Source organism: Saccopteryx bilineata, chromosome 12 (assembly GCF_036850765.1).
Source record: "Saccopteryx bilineata isolate mSacBil1 chromosome 12, mSacBil1_pri_phased_curated, whole genome shotgun sequence".
Taxonomy (NCBI): domain Eukaryota; kingdom Metazoa; phylum Chordata; class Mammalia; order Chiroptera; family Emballonuridae; genus Saccopteryx; species Saccopteryx bilineata.
This window is the reverse complement of record NC_089501.1, coordinates 40,989,272-41,006,635: the sequence shown is the minus strand read 5'-3', so window position 1 is coordinate 41,006,635 and position 17,364 is coordinate 40,989,272. Positions and strand designations below refer to the sequence as shown.

The following is a 17,364-nucleotide window of genomic DNA, read 5'->3' as shown; positions in this document are numbered from 1 at the left end:
TAAAAAAAATAAAGAAGATGGCAGGAAGAGCAGTTGTTTGGTGTGTTACCTTGAGAGAGAAAAAGGATGTTGAGCTAAAAAGGATACACCAAAAACAGACCTGGTGGTCCAACTGGTGCTGCTGTGTTCATAGGAAGGGAGGGGCTGAGCTTTGAGCCAATAGCAGATGAGATCTGTTAAATCTTGTGTGTTCTGTTGAATGCTGAGATGCTATGATGTACTTGTGGGTAGGGGAAAGGTGTCAAACATTACCTGGCACAGTGTAAGTGAAAATTGTCTCACCAAGCAAAGACACAAAGCTGACATGCATTGGCAACTCAAGCATCTAAGCTTTTTTTGTGTTGCTAGAGACAAGATGGAATAACCACAGGTCTCTGCATGTGAACTCTAAGAGAATAAACACAGCAAAAATGGCTCATCCATGTTGATGCACAAGTCATGCAAGAATATAAGCCACAGGGAGATTTCATAAGAATACTGAAGAAATACAAGTAACTTTCATGATCAGCATATTAAAAAGAACCAATGTTACCAAAAGCAGGAGGAGCATTTTGGCATCCTTCAAAACAGTGCAGGTTTTTCAAGATTAGCAAATTATCGTTACATATACAGAACCGAAACCTTTAACTATATTCCAGCATATATTACTCAGTATGTAGATGAACCAATATTTTCTCCTACAAAACAACTTTTTTCTCCTGTTAAGCTGAAGCATTATTTTCTGTGATTGATTGTCCATTCATATTCAGAGAGCATTGAAGACAGAATAGTTTTGGGGCACTTTTACTGGGGGGAATTTTCTTTGATTGCTGGCTAACCCATTAGTTCAAATTAGTGGCTTTGGCATATTCATTTTTATTTAAGAGAATCGACATTATTTGGAAAGAAATCTTTTTAATTTGATTTAAAAAATAAAGTTATGGAATATGATGTAGTATAGTTGTTTTTGCTGTGGTTTGCCTTTTTGTTTTTAGACAAGCAGGTGATAGTTCTGTACTCTACATACTCAACATTTGCCAGCTTAATGATAGCTTTAGACAAAAGCATTGGCCAGAGTTCAAATTCACAAGTTGTAGCTGGAAGCAATAGATTGTTATCTTCATCAAAAGGTAGAAAGTCATCAATGGTTATCTTTCTCCAGCAACCCTACAAGTGAGAAGAAAGGAATACACCATTCGTGATTTATATTATTCTCACTCACACATTCTTATATGTATACTGCTGACATTACTTACTGTTTTATAAGTTTTTTTATATATATATAATTTCATTTTAACTCCTTACATTTAAAGACTGACATACTAGTCTTCAATACTACTCTGGCTGATAGTTCTGGCTTCTTGTTTTATTCAATGTAATTACAGCCCATCCAAATAAAGACATAGATAAGCATCTGCCTGAATTTATGAGTTTTTCTAAGTGCATTCTAGGATGCCACATCCTACATAATGCAGTAAATTACAGTGTTTTAAGTAGCAGAACCAAAACAGTATACAGCCATACATGAGTTTGGGCATAATTAAATAATTTAACAGTCATAGTAAAAATCCTCCAAATATAACAAAAGGAAAGCAATAACTTATTCGTTTCTTTCAAGGAGCCCAAAGAAGGCTGGCATTGGAAAGGAACTGACAAGCTTGGATGTGTCCTTGTGGCAGTACTATCAATCACTGCAGACAGAAAACTGCTCTGCTTTAGAACGCTATTCTTTATGCTACACAGTGCATTCTTGTCTGGCTGATGTCAAAGAACCTTGATGCCATTTACTCTTGATCCAAACTGGAAATAATGGGAATGCTTTTATGGGAAAAACTGGTATGAAAACCTGAACTTTAAATGTCATGTAGAAAGGCTCTGAGAGGTAGGTTTGTCTCTAAGAAGTGATAAAGGTAATTGCTTTATTGGGACATCGGCAAAAGAAAGAAGAATATATGTAATAAGGCAGAGAAGGAAAGTCCATGTCCAATCAGGAAAAAAAAAAGGAGACTCAAGGTGTGTGATGTGGCCGGGAAGGAAAATCAATGCAGGGCAGAAGATGTGTCTCCAGTGTAATTAGACTGAATTAAGCAGTAGAAGGAAACAAAATACATTGTAATGAACATTATTCTTAAATATTTGCAGTGAACAGCCAAGGATAGCCGTTCTATGTCAAATTAGAATTGAAAGAGAAAAAAAATAAAAAAATAAATTATGTATGTCTGAAAAGGGACAGAAAGAGAAAAAATAACAATACAGTGTATCTTGTCAGAAAGAATTTACTCTAAGTCTTTACTACACCTAATGTGCATGCAGGTGTGGACTCAGCCCTCGCACCTGGCTGGGATGCTAGAGGACAGAGCATTAAAACGAGACAAGAGCTGAGCAAGTTTGGGCCCAGGAGCCAGAGCAAGGCCAGAGTGCGGAAACAATTGTGCAAAACATGGCCAGCAATCACTGTATAGTCCTTCCATCCTCATACCCTCACTCAAGACCCATTGTTCGGTGAGTGAGCACCTGGTGAGCTAACCGTGTGCTTTTCCCTGGCTCTACCAAGGGCCAGGAGGAGAAATGGTCTCATCCTTTGGCTTCTATAGTAAGAGGTAGCAGCAGGAAAGAGAAGGAAGGAAAGAATAAAAGAAAGAAGGAAGGAAACAAATAGTGAGTGTTGAGAATCTACTATTTGTTAGGATCTTTGCTAGGTTCTTTTGCATAATTACCACATTTTATCTTCACCTGTATTCATTCACGACATGTCTTTTATTATCCTGAGAAACGTGGACCCTTTACCTTTGTGTACCAGGGACTGGAAAACTCAGGTGGCCCAACAATGGGTCTAGAAATGCTGAGGGCCAGCAAAGCTTTGTCCTAGTGTCAGTGAGTAAAACTATGCCCATGCACTTCAGCAATGAGTGCCAGCAAGCTGCCTACCAAAATAACTCATGTGGAACCAATTGTATCTCAGTACTCAATGGTCCAGAAGCGTCCCCACAAGCCATTCCTTAGATGAGAGCAACGAGGAAACTGAGGCCTCTGCACGCGAGGCTCAGTCTTTTTGACTGCCACAGAGCTGGCCCTCTTCCCTCAAGGACTGACTACGTGATCTAAAGAGATGGCTTCAATGTTTGGATGAGTTTCAGATTTCTAAATTGAATTAAATAGCTTTTTTTTTTAAAAAAAATGAATCTTAGTAGGTTTGGGTTTGGGAGGAATAAGTAGAGTTAAAGAGAAATAAATCACATTTCCTTTGCAAAATGGAATGCAGTGTTAAGAAATCTGAAAAGAAGGAAGGTTGTCAGGAAGCAGGGGGAGAGAGAAAAAGAGATTGGAACAGACAGGTTTGGTTTAACGTTCTGCTGCTGTGGCTGAGAATAATTTTGAAATCCATCTCAATTCAGGTTTAGGTGAACGAGCAGAAGTGGGGGCCAAATATCCAGGCATCGGACCTTCTTGTTCTTTTCATGTTCACCTTCTTTCTATGATGCCTCAACTCTACCTACTGGGTATCCACTTTCTTAGCAACACATCTTCCCTCTCCCTCCTCTGCACACATTCAAAACTCTGAAGTTTAGTCTGCTGAATCTGTTTCCTCATTGATAAAGTAGATACAGGAATTTATGAAGTTACTTTCTCTTCCAATAAGATTTTGACTTTCAAGGTCTCTTGTCTTGCTGTGGATATAAAAAACAAAGCCGCAAATACTATTTTGGATAAAAGAGGCTAAGATGACCTTCCTTACTTTTACCTTCCCACTGTAATGATTCTATTTATTCCTAAGCACTGGCTTTTCAACATTCTCCATCCAAGGAAGATAGATGGCTTGGACTCATCAAGGAAAATTCCTGTTCTTAGACCTGTACAATGGAATGATTAATTTTCATACCTACCCCATTCCTTCTAATGTTCAAGAACATTCTCAGTAACTCGAACCAGTTTCATGGGTATATGACCTTCCGCGCAAGATTCCATGCTTAAAAGGACCTCATGCTTGGTTTAAAGTATTGCTATCACTGCCTTGCAATTCCTAGCGAGTTTTGAACAAGGGGGTCTGCAACTCATGTAGCTAGTCTGGCCTGTGACTCTGGGTCCTTAGACATATCATTGTATCATTAAAAACCCAAAGGTGTCTAATATAGTTTAGCAGTGCTAAATGTGGTGTGAGTCTACTCTGCATGTTAACTGAGGCACTTTTCATTCTCTGTTTGTACTTCGTACTATCCCATTTGCTTCCTTATGGGCAGAGGTAAATCTTTCTGCGTTGGTGTAAGATTTGTTAACCTGAAAACAAGTCTCAAGTTTAGGACAAAAAATGAATGGGGTCGGGTCCCTCAGCAGCAGCAAATGCCACGGGAGAAGGAGCAGACCACGGTCAACCCCTTCCTCCTGCTCGTGACCCTGAAGCCACATCACAAAGGAAAGAGGAAGGGAGCAGGCGCTGTGTATCCAGCTGCCCGCACGCACTGCCTGCCATGTAGCAGAGGACAGAACTAAGGGAGTTCACAGTTATTGGTATTACAGGAGAAATAACAGTGTTTCTTATGAATCCCAAATTACATATGAAGGACATTTCCCCCAGTAACTACCAGATTGATATCTTACATAAACTATATCTTTTTTTTTTTTAAGCTCAGGTGACAGTCTGTAATGCAAATATATTTCAATATTAAACACAAATGAATGTTAACACACCTGAGTTAGCACTTACCATCCAATAAAGTTTCACAACATACTTTCCGTAGCTGTTGAACAAAGGCACGTGGCCCTTCACAGCCTTGCACAGAGAGTATATATGCTCCCAGGGCTTCCAGGTGAGAAGAGGAGGCTCCCCTGAAGTTCCTTTGTAGTAATTGCTCAGAATGCCCCCATTGAATACTTTCCACACGGCGTAGATTTCGCTGATAATCCACCTCATCAGCTAGAGACAAAAACCACGAGTGTTAATTACTTTGCAGTGGTTGGTACGGTAATTTAGGGGGAAATCAGTTGAAAACCTACTTCCGTGTACAAAGAATAAATACTTGAGACTGACCTCATACAATTTATGTTTTTCTTCATTTGTTTTATCTAGGAACTTCCTTAAATTTATTGAGTTGAGAAAGGCCAATCAGATGTCCTCTTCCTATCTGAAACTACTACAGATATATTTTTCTTCCCTTGAAAAGTAAAAAGGCTAAAATCTATATATGTCTAGCATTCATGTTTAGAATTTGTTTATACCTATATTTTTAGACTAGAACATATGATATAAAACTATTTGGACATAATCTTGCACTAATCAGTACACCCTCCTTGAAAAATGAAATATTTTGATTTTCATATTGGTGAAGATGTTATACATAAGAAAGACAAAGGGTTTGAGTCCATAATGACTATGCTCCACTCCTCTACCTGGTCTGAAAATAAAATAAAAAGTTTCCTGTGTCTGAAGGAACTACCTTAGGGAAGTGGCGCAAGTCTGCTTCCAATGGATAAAAGCCAGGGTGGGGCGGTGGCCAGAAGCAGGCCTGCTGTGCTGAATATCTGGGTTGTTTAGAACAGTGGTCCCTAACCCCCGGGCCGCGGACCGGTACCGGTCCGTGGGCCATTTCGTATCGGTCTGCAGAGAAAGAATAAATAACTTACATTATTTTTGTTTTATTTATATTTAAGTCTGAACAATGTTTTATTTTTAGAAAACGACCACATTCCCTCTGCTACATCGTTTAAGACTCACTCTTGACAATTGTCTCGGTCAGGTGATACATTTATCCGTCCCACCCTGAAGGCCTGTTCGTGAAAATAATTTCTGACATTAAACCGGTCCGTGGCCCAAAAAAGGTTGGGGACCACTGGTTTAGAGGACGTGTTGCAAATGCATTCCATGATTTCTTCCACATTAGCAAATCAAACAGTATCACACCCTACTCTTGAGGAGCAACTTGAAGTCAATGGCTCAGCACGAGTTTCTGGAAGAGAGATGCCTAGATTGTGAGAAGCCAGGACCCAGGCAGGGGAAGTGCGGCATAAGCAGGGCTGACCCGAACATTTTCCCACAGTTCACATGCTCAAGTCAACAGAGCTTCTCTTTTCCTGTAAATGTGTGGAGCAGTCAATGTCAGTTATACCAAAACTCGCTGGTGAGCCAGGGAGAAGTGAAACTGGGAATGGTGTAAGCAGGTCCGGAAGGCATTTTGCAATGAGGTTTTAGTTCATACTTTTGTACATACGTACCTCACTGCAAACTAAATGTTCATTTACTGAAAACAAGTCAAACAGGATTTCATTCTTCACAACTACTGGAGCCTAAAATAAATTTTTAAAAAATTAGACTAGCAAACAGTAACTCATGTGCTGTACACAGGCCAAACCTGATTTCATTTCTTGCAACCAGAGAAATTAGAAAAAAATAAAAAGTAAGCACATTATTCTGGTTACAGGTGTAGATGACATTAATTTAATATTATAATGCCTATAAAAGACATTTTCACATACAAATTAAATGTAATAAGATATAATATATGCAGATAAACTTAGCATGCAAAAACTGAGAGTATAAACTTGTAATTTGAAATTTAAATGAACCACTCCAGTTAAAACTGATGCTCAGTGAACATCTGGTAGCTGAAAAAATATCTTCATCTTGGATAAAAAAATACTAACTATGACAGCTTTTTAAATTATGGCCCTACTTTAAATCTTCTTTGCTTAAAAAATTAATTTAATCATTATTATTTAATGAACATTAAGTTGCTTTTATATATTTAGTTCAGTAAGAAATAAACATAATACAGAAGACTATGACATACCCACTTTTAAAATTAATTTCAATTCATATCAAGCTTGTATATTTAAGATATTAAGTTAACATAAACATGGTTTTGATTATTGAAAAGACTTTTATAAAATGTAACACCACCCATTACTCTCAATCATCTGTACTCCTAGTATCATAAAAACTCAATAAAATATTATATATGTTTGAGAAAAATTTACCTAAAACTATCTTAAAGGCCTGAATTGACACATACTTACTTTCTAAACATCCTTAGTTTATGTGTGCATATATATGTATACATAGTATACATACACACACATATGTAATACATTGTATATATATCTGTATATATTTACATGTATATATAACATATTTATATATACAGGGGTATATATACACACACATAAGCATCTTTATATATACATATATACATATGTATGTGTCTATATACATTATATACATACTGCTTTGACTGATTATGATATAATATTCCTAAAATGCCCATACTTTCCAGCAAGTACCAATGTTTATTAAAATTGATTAACTAAATATTAATCATAATTGATTATAATTTGTCAATAAATTCATTAATTATAGATTAAATAAGTAGTGGATACCTAAAGTTTGAGAGGTTAGACATAAATACTAAAGCAGATGTCTCTACAATGGTATTTTAGCATCTTTATCCTCTATGTCTATATGTGGGGCAAGATCAATCCTCAGACATCTTATATCTACCTGTTCAATATAATCAGCACTCAAAGGCCTGAGCCACCATTAAAAACCTACATAATTTTATTGGTCACTGTGAACCGAATAAATTCAATAAAATGTTTTTTAAATAAACAGATCTTCTCACTCACTCTTTGATCAGGGCTTGTTGACCTTTTTGGTAGAATGGCTTAAATCCAGGTTTTAAGTTGTTTAATAATTTAGCTTGTCTCTGACTTAGCTCATCCTCTGACTTCATCTTTTGTTTTGGGGTATGTTTCTAGGCTGTACTGTGCTTTTGAAATTATGGGTTGCAATTATTTACTGATTTATGAAATTAGATTAATGAGTCGGGAATAGATACGTATTATGCTCAGGACTATCTATCTATTCATCTATCTATCTATGGATTAGAAAAGAATAAATCTTACATAAAAAGATGATTACTACTTTGTAAAATTTTTGTCTAAACATTATATGCCCCTATTTAATGAATCCCAATGTAAAATGTATTTATCACTGTGGACCTAGATATTAAAACTTGAAAAACTATCCTGAGACTTTCTTACCTAGCTAGACTTTCAGTTCTGGCCATTCTGATTGGCACACCAACATAATGGGTCAAGGGAAGGTGTCAGTGCACAGGGGGCGTGATCATAGAAGGGTGGCAATATTATGATAAATGTTGGTAGAAGTATCATCAACCACAATGAATAAATTTATTTAAGGTACCTCTCTGAACAAATGTATGCTAAAAAGAAAAAAATATATGGTTTATAACACTTTTCTACTTATTCAAATTTATAACACTCCCATTACATAGTATTCAAATCCTTTATTTGCATGAAATGCAAACTGCACTTAAATTGAGGAGAGCCTGAATATTATCAATAATACATTGATAATAAGTGTATTATATTAACATCATAAATTTGTATTCTTCATGTCAATGTCATCTGACATTGTAAATAATTTAAAGGCATGCTTCATGTATATTTGATTTCTTGTATCTAAAATGTCCTACAAGTAGACATTCGATACTCTGATGAACAGAGATGTATCTTTTTATATTCTCATTTTATATTTTTAAATATAAGATTATCTTTCTTAACTAGTAACAATAATTGTAAAATAAGGTGGATAAACCGTATTTTCTTTCCTTGATAGCATAGCTTATAAAGGATAAACCTTTTAGGAATAAAATCACTTCTGTAGAAAAAAATTTTCAATAGATTCCATAATATATGGAAGAATCAGTTCCATTACAACCATCTGAATAGCTAGCTAGTAACTAATTAAGCCTCCTGATTTTTCTATGCATTAAATTTAAATAAAAAGAGATCCAACAGGGAACAAAAAGGCAGTGATAATTAAACCTTTGGCAACACTAAATATATTTAAGTGAACAGAGCTATTCGTAAGACAGACTAATGGGTCTAAAGCTTCTTGTACATAAGTGCTATTTAAAATGAAGGTTTCTTGGGCGATGTCCCAGTCAAGATGGGACAGATAAGTATACCCAGAAATGAAGGTGGCCCTTGAAAAATGGTTTAAGATTCCCTGGAAGATAGAGATCCAGGTGCAAATCTTTTGGACTGGAAATGAATGAAAAAAAGAAAAAAACAACAACACTAAAGTAAACAGACCTTCATGCCATTTAAGTTCCTGCTAAAAAGCAGAAAGGAGAAAGTCAGCCAGAAATTAAAAAGTACCTCCTCAAAATATTTTAGTCTATAATTTGATATCATGGAAAGAAGCAAAGGAAAACTTGAGGCTCTACACAAAATTTCAATATTCTTTTGGAAACCAGTATAAGAAATATTCAACTGTACTGATAGACTTTTGTTTCTAATTTAAGTGCCAAAGATGTAATTACTTATTTCTGAATTCCATGGGAAAAGTTACTCTAAATAGTTTAATAATTAGCATAGTATATCTCATCATTAATATGTATATTTATTTAATAAAAAATATTTCTTACCTGATTTATTAAAAATTCCTGTGGACGTTTCCAGGAATAAATTTTCAATGATGGTGGTAATTCAATCTTGCCTTCAGGATCTTCAAAAAAATGCTACATAAAGATACATTGAGTTTTATCTCCATATGGTTTTATTAAAATAAAAACAAGGATTTCATTCTCTGATGGCAGGTGGAACACACTATGAACCCGACCCAGTCAGTGCTGGGCCGCAGCATTTGGTTCGCTTTTCCTCAGTACACAGTGCTGTCGCCATGCTGGCGTACTAACCGAAAGGCTGGAGGTTGACCAGAGTCCCCTCACTCGCTGTGCCCTGTACTCCAACCTCTCACCACCACACCGTGAATTCTTTCCTCAGTTCTGTAGCCTTCAAGCCTCTGCTTTCTACTCATTTTCTCTGCAGCAGAGGCGTACATAGTTTAGAAGTTGGGCAAATGTCTTGAAATAAAACTATATGCAAAATTTTCAGAATACTTTTCTGTAGTTACCTCTGGGATTCTGGACAAGTACTAGCTACTCTGGCTGCCCTTGACAATATCCTCTCTCCCTTCTGATGTGAGCCCCAAGATAGTACTCTCTATGTGGCCACTAATTACCATGCCTTAATTAATAAGTGTCCTTGAGAGACACAAGCAAACAAAACAAAGGCGAATGTGGAGCTCATCCTGATATGATTCCCTTTTCCCCAGGATTTGAGCCCCCTCACATTAAGTCACTAGTAATCAATCTTTCTATGTCGTTTTGCTTTAGGGATTTCGTATATCCCCTTACAATGCTTCATATACTTCTCAGGTTGGTTTATCCATCATAACCTCCCGTTCCCATCACTTTGCTATAGAAGGGAGACCTGACTCTGGACTTGCAGGGAAGGTTTAGCTCCTCTCAAGCTTACATCCTGTTCACTGGCCTCACATCTAAAGAAGCCACTTTCTGTAAAATTCCAAGGATACCTGGCAGGCATCCCCAAACTACGGCCTGGCCCATGGGCCGCATGCAGCCCCCTGAGGCCATTTATCTGGCCCCCCACCGCACTTCCGGAAGGGGCACCTCTTTCATTGGTGGTCAGTGAGAGGAGCACTGCATGTGGCGGCCCTTCAACGGGGCTGAGGGACAGTGAACTGGCCCCCTGTGTAAAAAGTTTGGGGACCCCTGTTAGAGTCTGATGCTTAAGGCAATCCATCCTGGTAAAATATCAATGGTGCAGATCATGGCTAAGAGCGACTGTACCAAAATGTCAGAGAAATGCAATCACAAGGCTTGGAGTGTCCACCACTCTCTCCAGCAGAGAGATTGCTGCTTCTCGAGCTGTGAATGCTGAGGATGAGGAATGGAACTGGGGGTGGGGAGCAAGGTTCTCTCCCGGATGACACTGCCTGGCGCTATCGCAATAACCAGGGCTTGAGCAGGTGCTCAGCTGCTCGCCTTGATCTGCAGTTGCTTGGCTCTTTTTCTCTTCGTGTCAGGTAAACTTGATTTACATCTTCTTGATGTAAGTTCACACACACTCTCCATAAATTTTGAATTGCTGCTAAAAATATATAAAACATGACCATTTTCATTTGAACCCAGAGAATCCAAAAGCCCTCTGCATTAAAATTCCATGAGCACGTCGGTAAGCTACACTGGACGCATCCTACCCACATTGCTCCTGTGAAATTGTTCAAGCATTGAGAGGCAGAAATTAGTTATGTTTATCAAATATCTTTTGTAAACAAATTACTGAGATGAATCACGTAGTTTGTGGTTCTGCATTTTGTGAACAAAATGTAAATGCCACTAAGTACTATCACAAAGTGCTCTAGCAAATAAGGACTCTGTGAGTTCAACCTAGCTATTTTGAAACATCTCTCTAAAAAAAAATCTTTCCTATAATCTCCAAATAACAGCCTCCAAATCTGCAGAGGTATCTCATTTTCTTTTTTTTTTTTTTTTCTTTTTTGTATTTTTCTGAAGCTGGAAACGGGGCGAGACAGTCAGACAGACTCCCACATGCGCCCGACCGGGATCCACCCGGCACGCCCACCTGGGGTGAAGCTCTGCCCACCAGGGGGCGATGCTCTGCCCCTCTGGGGTGTCACTCTGCCGCGACCAGAGCCACTCTAGCACCTGGGGCAGAGGCCAAGGAGCCATCCCCAGCGCCCGGGCCATCTTTGCTCCAATGGAGCCTTGGCTGCGGGAGGGGAAGAGAGAGACAGAGAGGAAGGAGGGGGGAGGGGGGAGAAGCAAATGGGCGCTTCTCTTATGTGCCCTGGCGGGGAATCAAACTCGGGTCCCCCGCACACCAGGCCGACGCTCTACCGCTGAGCCAATCAGCCAGGGCCAGTATCTCATTTTCTGAACTACAGTCTCCAAATGCCTGGTTACCATCTCCATTCAAAACCGAAGAGCTAACCTGTCCTATTAACTTCTCTTTATTTTATTATGACTCTTTGGTCACCTCTTTCCTCCCCTTTACTCAGATATGATTCCCCAGCGCTGAGGACTAAGGTTTGGGAAGACGAGGTAGGATGAGGGAAGACAAAAATAGAAGTTCCCTTTTGAATGGAGACTAAAGAGAAGAGTGAATACATTCACAGGTTAACAGTCTCATTTCATTGTAAAGTAAAGACCAAAATGAAATCTAGTCACTTCCAAGTTTACTTACAAATATAGGGCTCTTTCCCATTTTGTCCTTTTCTTTTCCACCTTTGCCTGTGTCCCACTTTTCCGCATTGATGTCAGCCTCACTCCATTCTGGCCAGATTGGAAATTTCCCCTTCTTCTGTTCAACAGAACTAGATTGTGTACTACTGAGAGAGTACAAGCTAGAGACAAGAGGTGGAGGGAGGGGGGTTAGTTTCAATTCAAATCTCTTAGGTAAAATGTTAGATTAATTGCATGACGTAAACTCTGCTCTTGTTAGCAGTCATGTTAAACACCTTTTTCTATATAGTCATACCTGCAGCCAGATAGCTTCCACGTGTTAGGGTTCTAAAGGCTGAAGTATCCAAACTAACTAGTCCATAAATAAATGTTGAGCATTAGTCCCTATTACTAATGCAGGAAATTTATCTTAAACATATAAAATGCCATATAGAAAAATATTTATATACAGTTCCCCTTGAGGAAAATCCTTTACGTGTGTAGTACTGATAGATTTTGAAGATCAGTACAAAGGTAATTTTTTATTTTTCCCAGCATAAAAGTACGATCATTATTTAAAAAGAAAGTTTAAAAATACAAATCAGATAAATAAGGAAGGCATAGCCAATACATTCTAGAAACAATGGTAACAACTGACCATTTTCTCAGACTAATGTACAAGAATATACTTCTCTTCTTCAAAGATGTGAATGTCTTTATAGTTCTATCATTTCTAATTAATACTGTTTCAAAGCTTTACATGTAAGTAGAAGTTGACCAGATGCTTATCAATTCTGTTTTCCATTTCTTATATTTCCCATATACATTTATAGTTTGTTTGGTGTCTTGTGATAGTGTTTTATAGAGATTAACACACGGGGAGGTATGCTGTATCCCACCTTTAGGCTCATTAAACATTCTGTGAGGTGTTCCCCTCCCTATCTTTTTCCTGAATGCATGACTTAATTCATATGAGAAGACCTTAAAAATGGCAATACCACAAGACGGGAGAAGCCAAGAGTCCTTATCACATTCAAATGCATCATTAAACTAATCACATGCTGGTCTGAATAAGAAATACCCTTTGTTGTGTAAGGTCACTGAGACTTGGGGGTTGATTGATATGAAGCCAGCACTGATTACTTCCTACTTGCTATTTTGATATTGCAGCTAGCACTGATTACTAGCATGACTAACAGAAAGAACATTATTCTTTGGATTTCTTCTTGTGTATCTTTAATCATTATAAACATACACATGATAAGTTACTTATAGATTATTTTTTATTATTTAAATTAGTGACACTCCATATACACTATGGAATACTACTCAGCCATAAGAAATGATGACATCGGATCATTTATAGCAAAATGGTGGGATCTTGACAACATTATACGAAGTGAAATAAGTAAATCAGAAAAAAACAGGAACTGCATTATTCCATACGTAGATGGGACATAAAAGTGAGACCAAGAGACATTGATAAGAGTGTGGTGGTTACGGGGGGAGGGGGGAGAGGGAGAGGGAAGGGGGAGGGGCACAAAGAGAACTAGATAGAGGGTGACAGGACAATCTGACTTTGGGTGATGGGTATGCAACATAATTGAACGATAAGATAACCTGGACATGTTATCTTTGAATATATGTATCTTGATTTACTGATGTCACCCCATTAAAAATAAATACAATAAATTAGTGACACTCGATCCTCTTGCTGTGACTTTTGCCTATCTTTTGCACACTCTTGTGTTTCAGTACACTTTTATTATGAGCTCATCCTTAACAGGGTTTTCTTTCTTTTCCATCCCTTTCACCCAAGGCCATCTTGTGTTAAAAGAATAATTTTCAATGCAGTATTAAATTTTCTTCTTTCAGAGATCCCAAATAAATATGCCACCTGGGGACCCACAGATGCTTTAAAATAAGATCTGAAACCTATTTAACTCATTCCAAGAGTTTCCATTTTTCAAAGAAGATTTTTGTTTTTTTTTTTAGCCCGACAGCAGGCAGAGAAAAGCTACTTTTCTTATCATCTTTCTGTGTTTAGGTGGGTTTTCTTATTCATCTTTTTAAAAAGAATTAAACTCGTGGAAAACTATGCTTTTATCTAAGGTTGGAGCATTCCATTTCCTCATTTGGGCTCAAGACCTTGACCAGAAATGTTAAAAGAAAAAAAAGACTCCATTTTCATAAGCTGAATAAGCCTTTCTTAGTGAGGGAGGCAGCAGCTTCAGCTCCGAGCTGTGACATTCTGACCTTCAGTTCCCTCCTCATTTCTGAATTCTGGAGATTTTATTCTTTATGTGGGCTTTACTAGGTATTATTATTATTATTTTCTAAAATATGAATCCACCATCTTCCTGGGGAAGAAAGTCTGAGAATATAGACATTGTAAAAGGCTGTTCTTAAGTAGTGTGTAAGAAAATACAAGAAAATGATGACTAGGGTTGTTTTTAGGGAAAAAGAAAATTCTTTCATAATATTAATAGAAAAATAAAAGGTAAATAGTACATTATAGTATCTCTGTTTTATTGAGTGTTGATGCAACAGATAAAAAGAAATTGGTGATTTTGTATCCATCTTGAAGTCATGATAAAATTATCTCATTCAGGAAGCTCAAATTAAAGCTAACTTTAGAAGAAGATCTAATTCCTTATAAAATAGGGACCCTGCTGAGATTGTGCTTTGCTCTTCTCTTCCTTCTGTCAAGTGCAAGTGAGTGTTCTGGCTTCCTCCCTTCAGCTGTGAAGCTTTGTGACTAATTGGCCTACTTTCCTTGTAACATGCCAAGTTTGTTTCCATCTGTATTGAAGATCACTTAAAAAGACTCTCATTATGAGGCAGAATAAGAAGAAGACAGGAAAATTCACTGGTAAATGGAATGGCAAACTAAGACATACAGCTAATTCAGACCAGCCTCGTCAAGCACCCTGACTCACTTGCCTCCTTCTCCCTTGTAGGACCGCTCCATTAAGCATTAAAGCCTCAGGACAATGAGGTTCTGATCAGCATCAAATAATCTTAGGAATAAAACTTTGAGGTCTATTAACCACAGAGAAAGAGTTTTGGTCAAAAGAGCCAGGCCAGGCATTGGAGCTGTGGATAGAGTGTCAGCCCGGAACTCAGAGGACCCAGGTTCAAAAACCTGAGGTTGCTGGCTTGAGCACAGACTCATCCAGCTCAAGTGAGGGCTCATCAGCTTGAGTGACCCCATGATCACTGGGTTGAGCCCAGGGTCGCTAGCTGAAAGCCCAAGGTCACTGGCTTGAGCCCAGGATTGCTGGCTTGAGCAAGGGTTCACTTGCTCAGCTGTAACCCCCCTCCCTCCTCCAGTCAAAGCACATATGAGAAAGAAATCAATGAACAACTAAGGTGCCACAACGAAGAATTGATGCTTTCTTCATCTCTCTGCCTTCCTGTCTATCTGTCCCTGTTTATCTGTCCCTATCTGTCCCTCTCTCTTTCTGTCTCTCTCACTAAAAGATAATGATAAGAAGAAGAAATTATATCTAGGCCTCAGCTGTGTTTCAGCTCCAGGCCCAGAAAAGCAGTAAAACCAAATGAAGTGATGGAGGACCAGATGCAATGACCAATAACCCCCTACCCAAGCACTGACCAAACAGTACAGACCATCACCCTGACCCCAGATGCTTATTTTGATGAATCAGTATATTAAGACATTCCTGGAAAGTTGCTGAAGTTTCTTTTGAGATCCTTCCCTGAGACCTCTCCTAATCCTGTCTTTAGAAAACAGTTAAAATCATTAATACAAAGGACCCAATGCACTCTGTTTCTCTAGAGCAGGGGTCTCAAACTCAACTCAGCATGTGGGCCGCAGAGCAAGATCACAGCCCTAAGGCGGGCCGCACTAGGTCTACAAAAGGCAACTGTTACGCAACACTTTTCTCACTGCAGTTGAAAACAAAAAAAAATCAGTACAACAAGCACAATCGTACATGCAGTTTACTCAGTGTCACAAAACGACCAGAAACTGTAGTGCGCATCACAACTGCTGTTAACTAAGCTAATATCTAGCTAGGATGCTAGAGAAATGAAAAATACAAGTAGGCCCCTAGGCTTACTTAATTTTATCCAAAATATTTTGAACTTCGTGGATTAGTCTGTGGGCCGCACAAAATTGTTCGGCGGGCCGCGAGTTTGAGACCCCTGCTCTAGAGCATGCCTGTGACTTCTTTCTTCAGGTGTGAACTTTTGCCTTCTTTCTCCTAAGCTACATATGACCCCAAAAGACTTGGGGAGCAGTGGGCAGTGACAGGTCGTTCTCAGCTAACCCCGAACTTGTCTCTAAGGGCCCTTCTTTTGCTTCTGTAACTTCTTTCCTGAGTCCATGCAGCCCAGCGGGCTCACTTCTTCTGCCTCTGTGATTTTCTTCCTGAAAGACCAAGGCAGCTTTCTGAGCAGCCCACTCAAATCTTCCCTTTGAGTGGACTTTCACTCTGTATGCTAAATAAACTACTCATGTTAGAATTCTTAGCTCTGATTTCTTTCTTTGCTAAACTCAAGAACCAAGGGCTGACTTCCCTGGCAACAATTAAAGGTATATCAGAACAATAGCTAACCTACAGTGCTATACACACAGTAAAAACAATGGTTAAGTAAGCTCTATGTCAAAGATACTGTAGCCTTCAAATAATCCTAGGAAATTCATGGCACAGTATGCCTTTGAAATTCACTACCACAGTGTGCCTACTGCCCCAACGTAATCGGGATCCTCTCAGTATTTGAATCACATTATTCTTGGTCTCATCAAATTCTGAGAACAAGATAATCTTTAAACGAAAAGTAGTCCAGGACTTTTACATATTTAAGAACTGGTGATAGTGGGAAATAAATGTTATCAAATTTTAGAAACTTCAAACATGTAGAGAGATCAAACCTGACACATAGAAAAATCAAGGATATACACAGTTACATTACTCATACAGCAATATACCCAAGTGTTAGAAAATGATTCAATCCATTAAAATTGCAAGTTGTATAAGAGATTTCAAAGATAAATACATTCTTTCTATATATAGTTAAAAGCTCCCTTCCACAGTTAATCTAAATATACTATTGAGATAGAACTGTCATTGTCCTTTATTAAAGAGGTTAGAAATTTGTATATAAAACAAATCTGAGGGAATTAATTTTTTTAAACAGTAAAAGTCAGTGAGCGAATATTTAAAATATAAAATCTATATATTCTAAATGTCAAATGATATTCCAAAGAAAACTGATCTTTGGAAGAAAGAACAATTTCAGGTAGCCTGCCACGGGACTGATTTGCAGAGTAGAAATATAATATATGAATGTGCTT

General features: G+C 38.1%; 1 protein-coding gene across 2 annotated transcripts in view; it reads right to left on the bottom strand.

Annotated features, from left to right (window-relative positions):
- The window catches only part of ADGB (androglobin), a 132,781-nt gene that overhangs the window by 99,480 nt on the left and 15,937 nt on the right, over window positions 1-17,364 (bottom strand). The window contains exons 2-6 of one of the 2 annotated variants that reach the window (XM_066248069.1): window positions 12,067-12,226; window positions 9,423-9,515; window positions 6,187-6,258; window positions 4,682-4,891; window positions 1,007-1,146 (exon numbers count right to left, since the gene is read on the bottom strand). In XM_066248069.1, the coding sequence (XP_066104166.1) occupies window positions 1,007-1,146; window positions 4,682-4,891; window positions 6,187-6,258; window positions 9,423-9,515; window positions 12,067-12,226 (675 nt within the window). The remainder of the gene's footprint in view (window positions 1-1,006; window positions 1,147-4,681; window positions 4,892-6,186; window positions 6,259-9,422; window positions 9,516-12,066; window positions 12,227-17,364) is intronic. The other variant, XM_066248070.1, reaches the window with a different exon arrangement.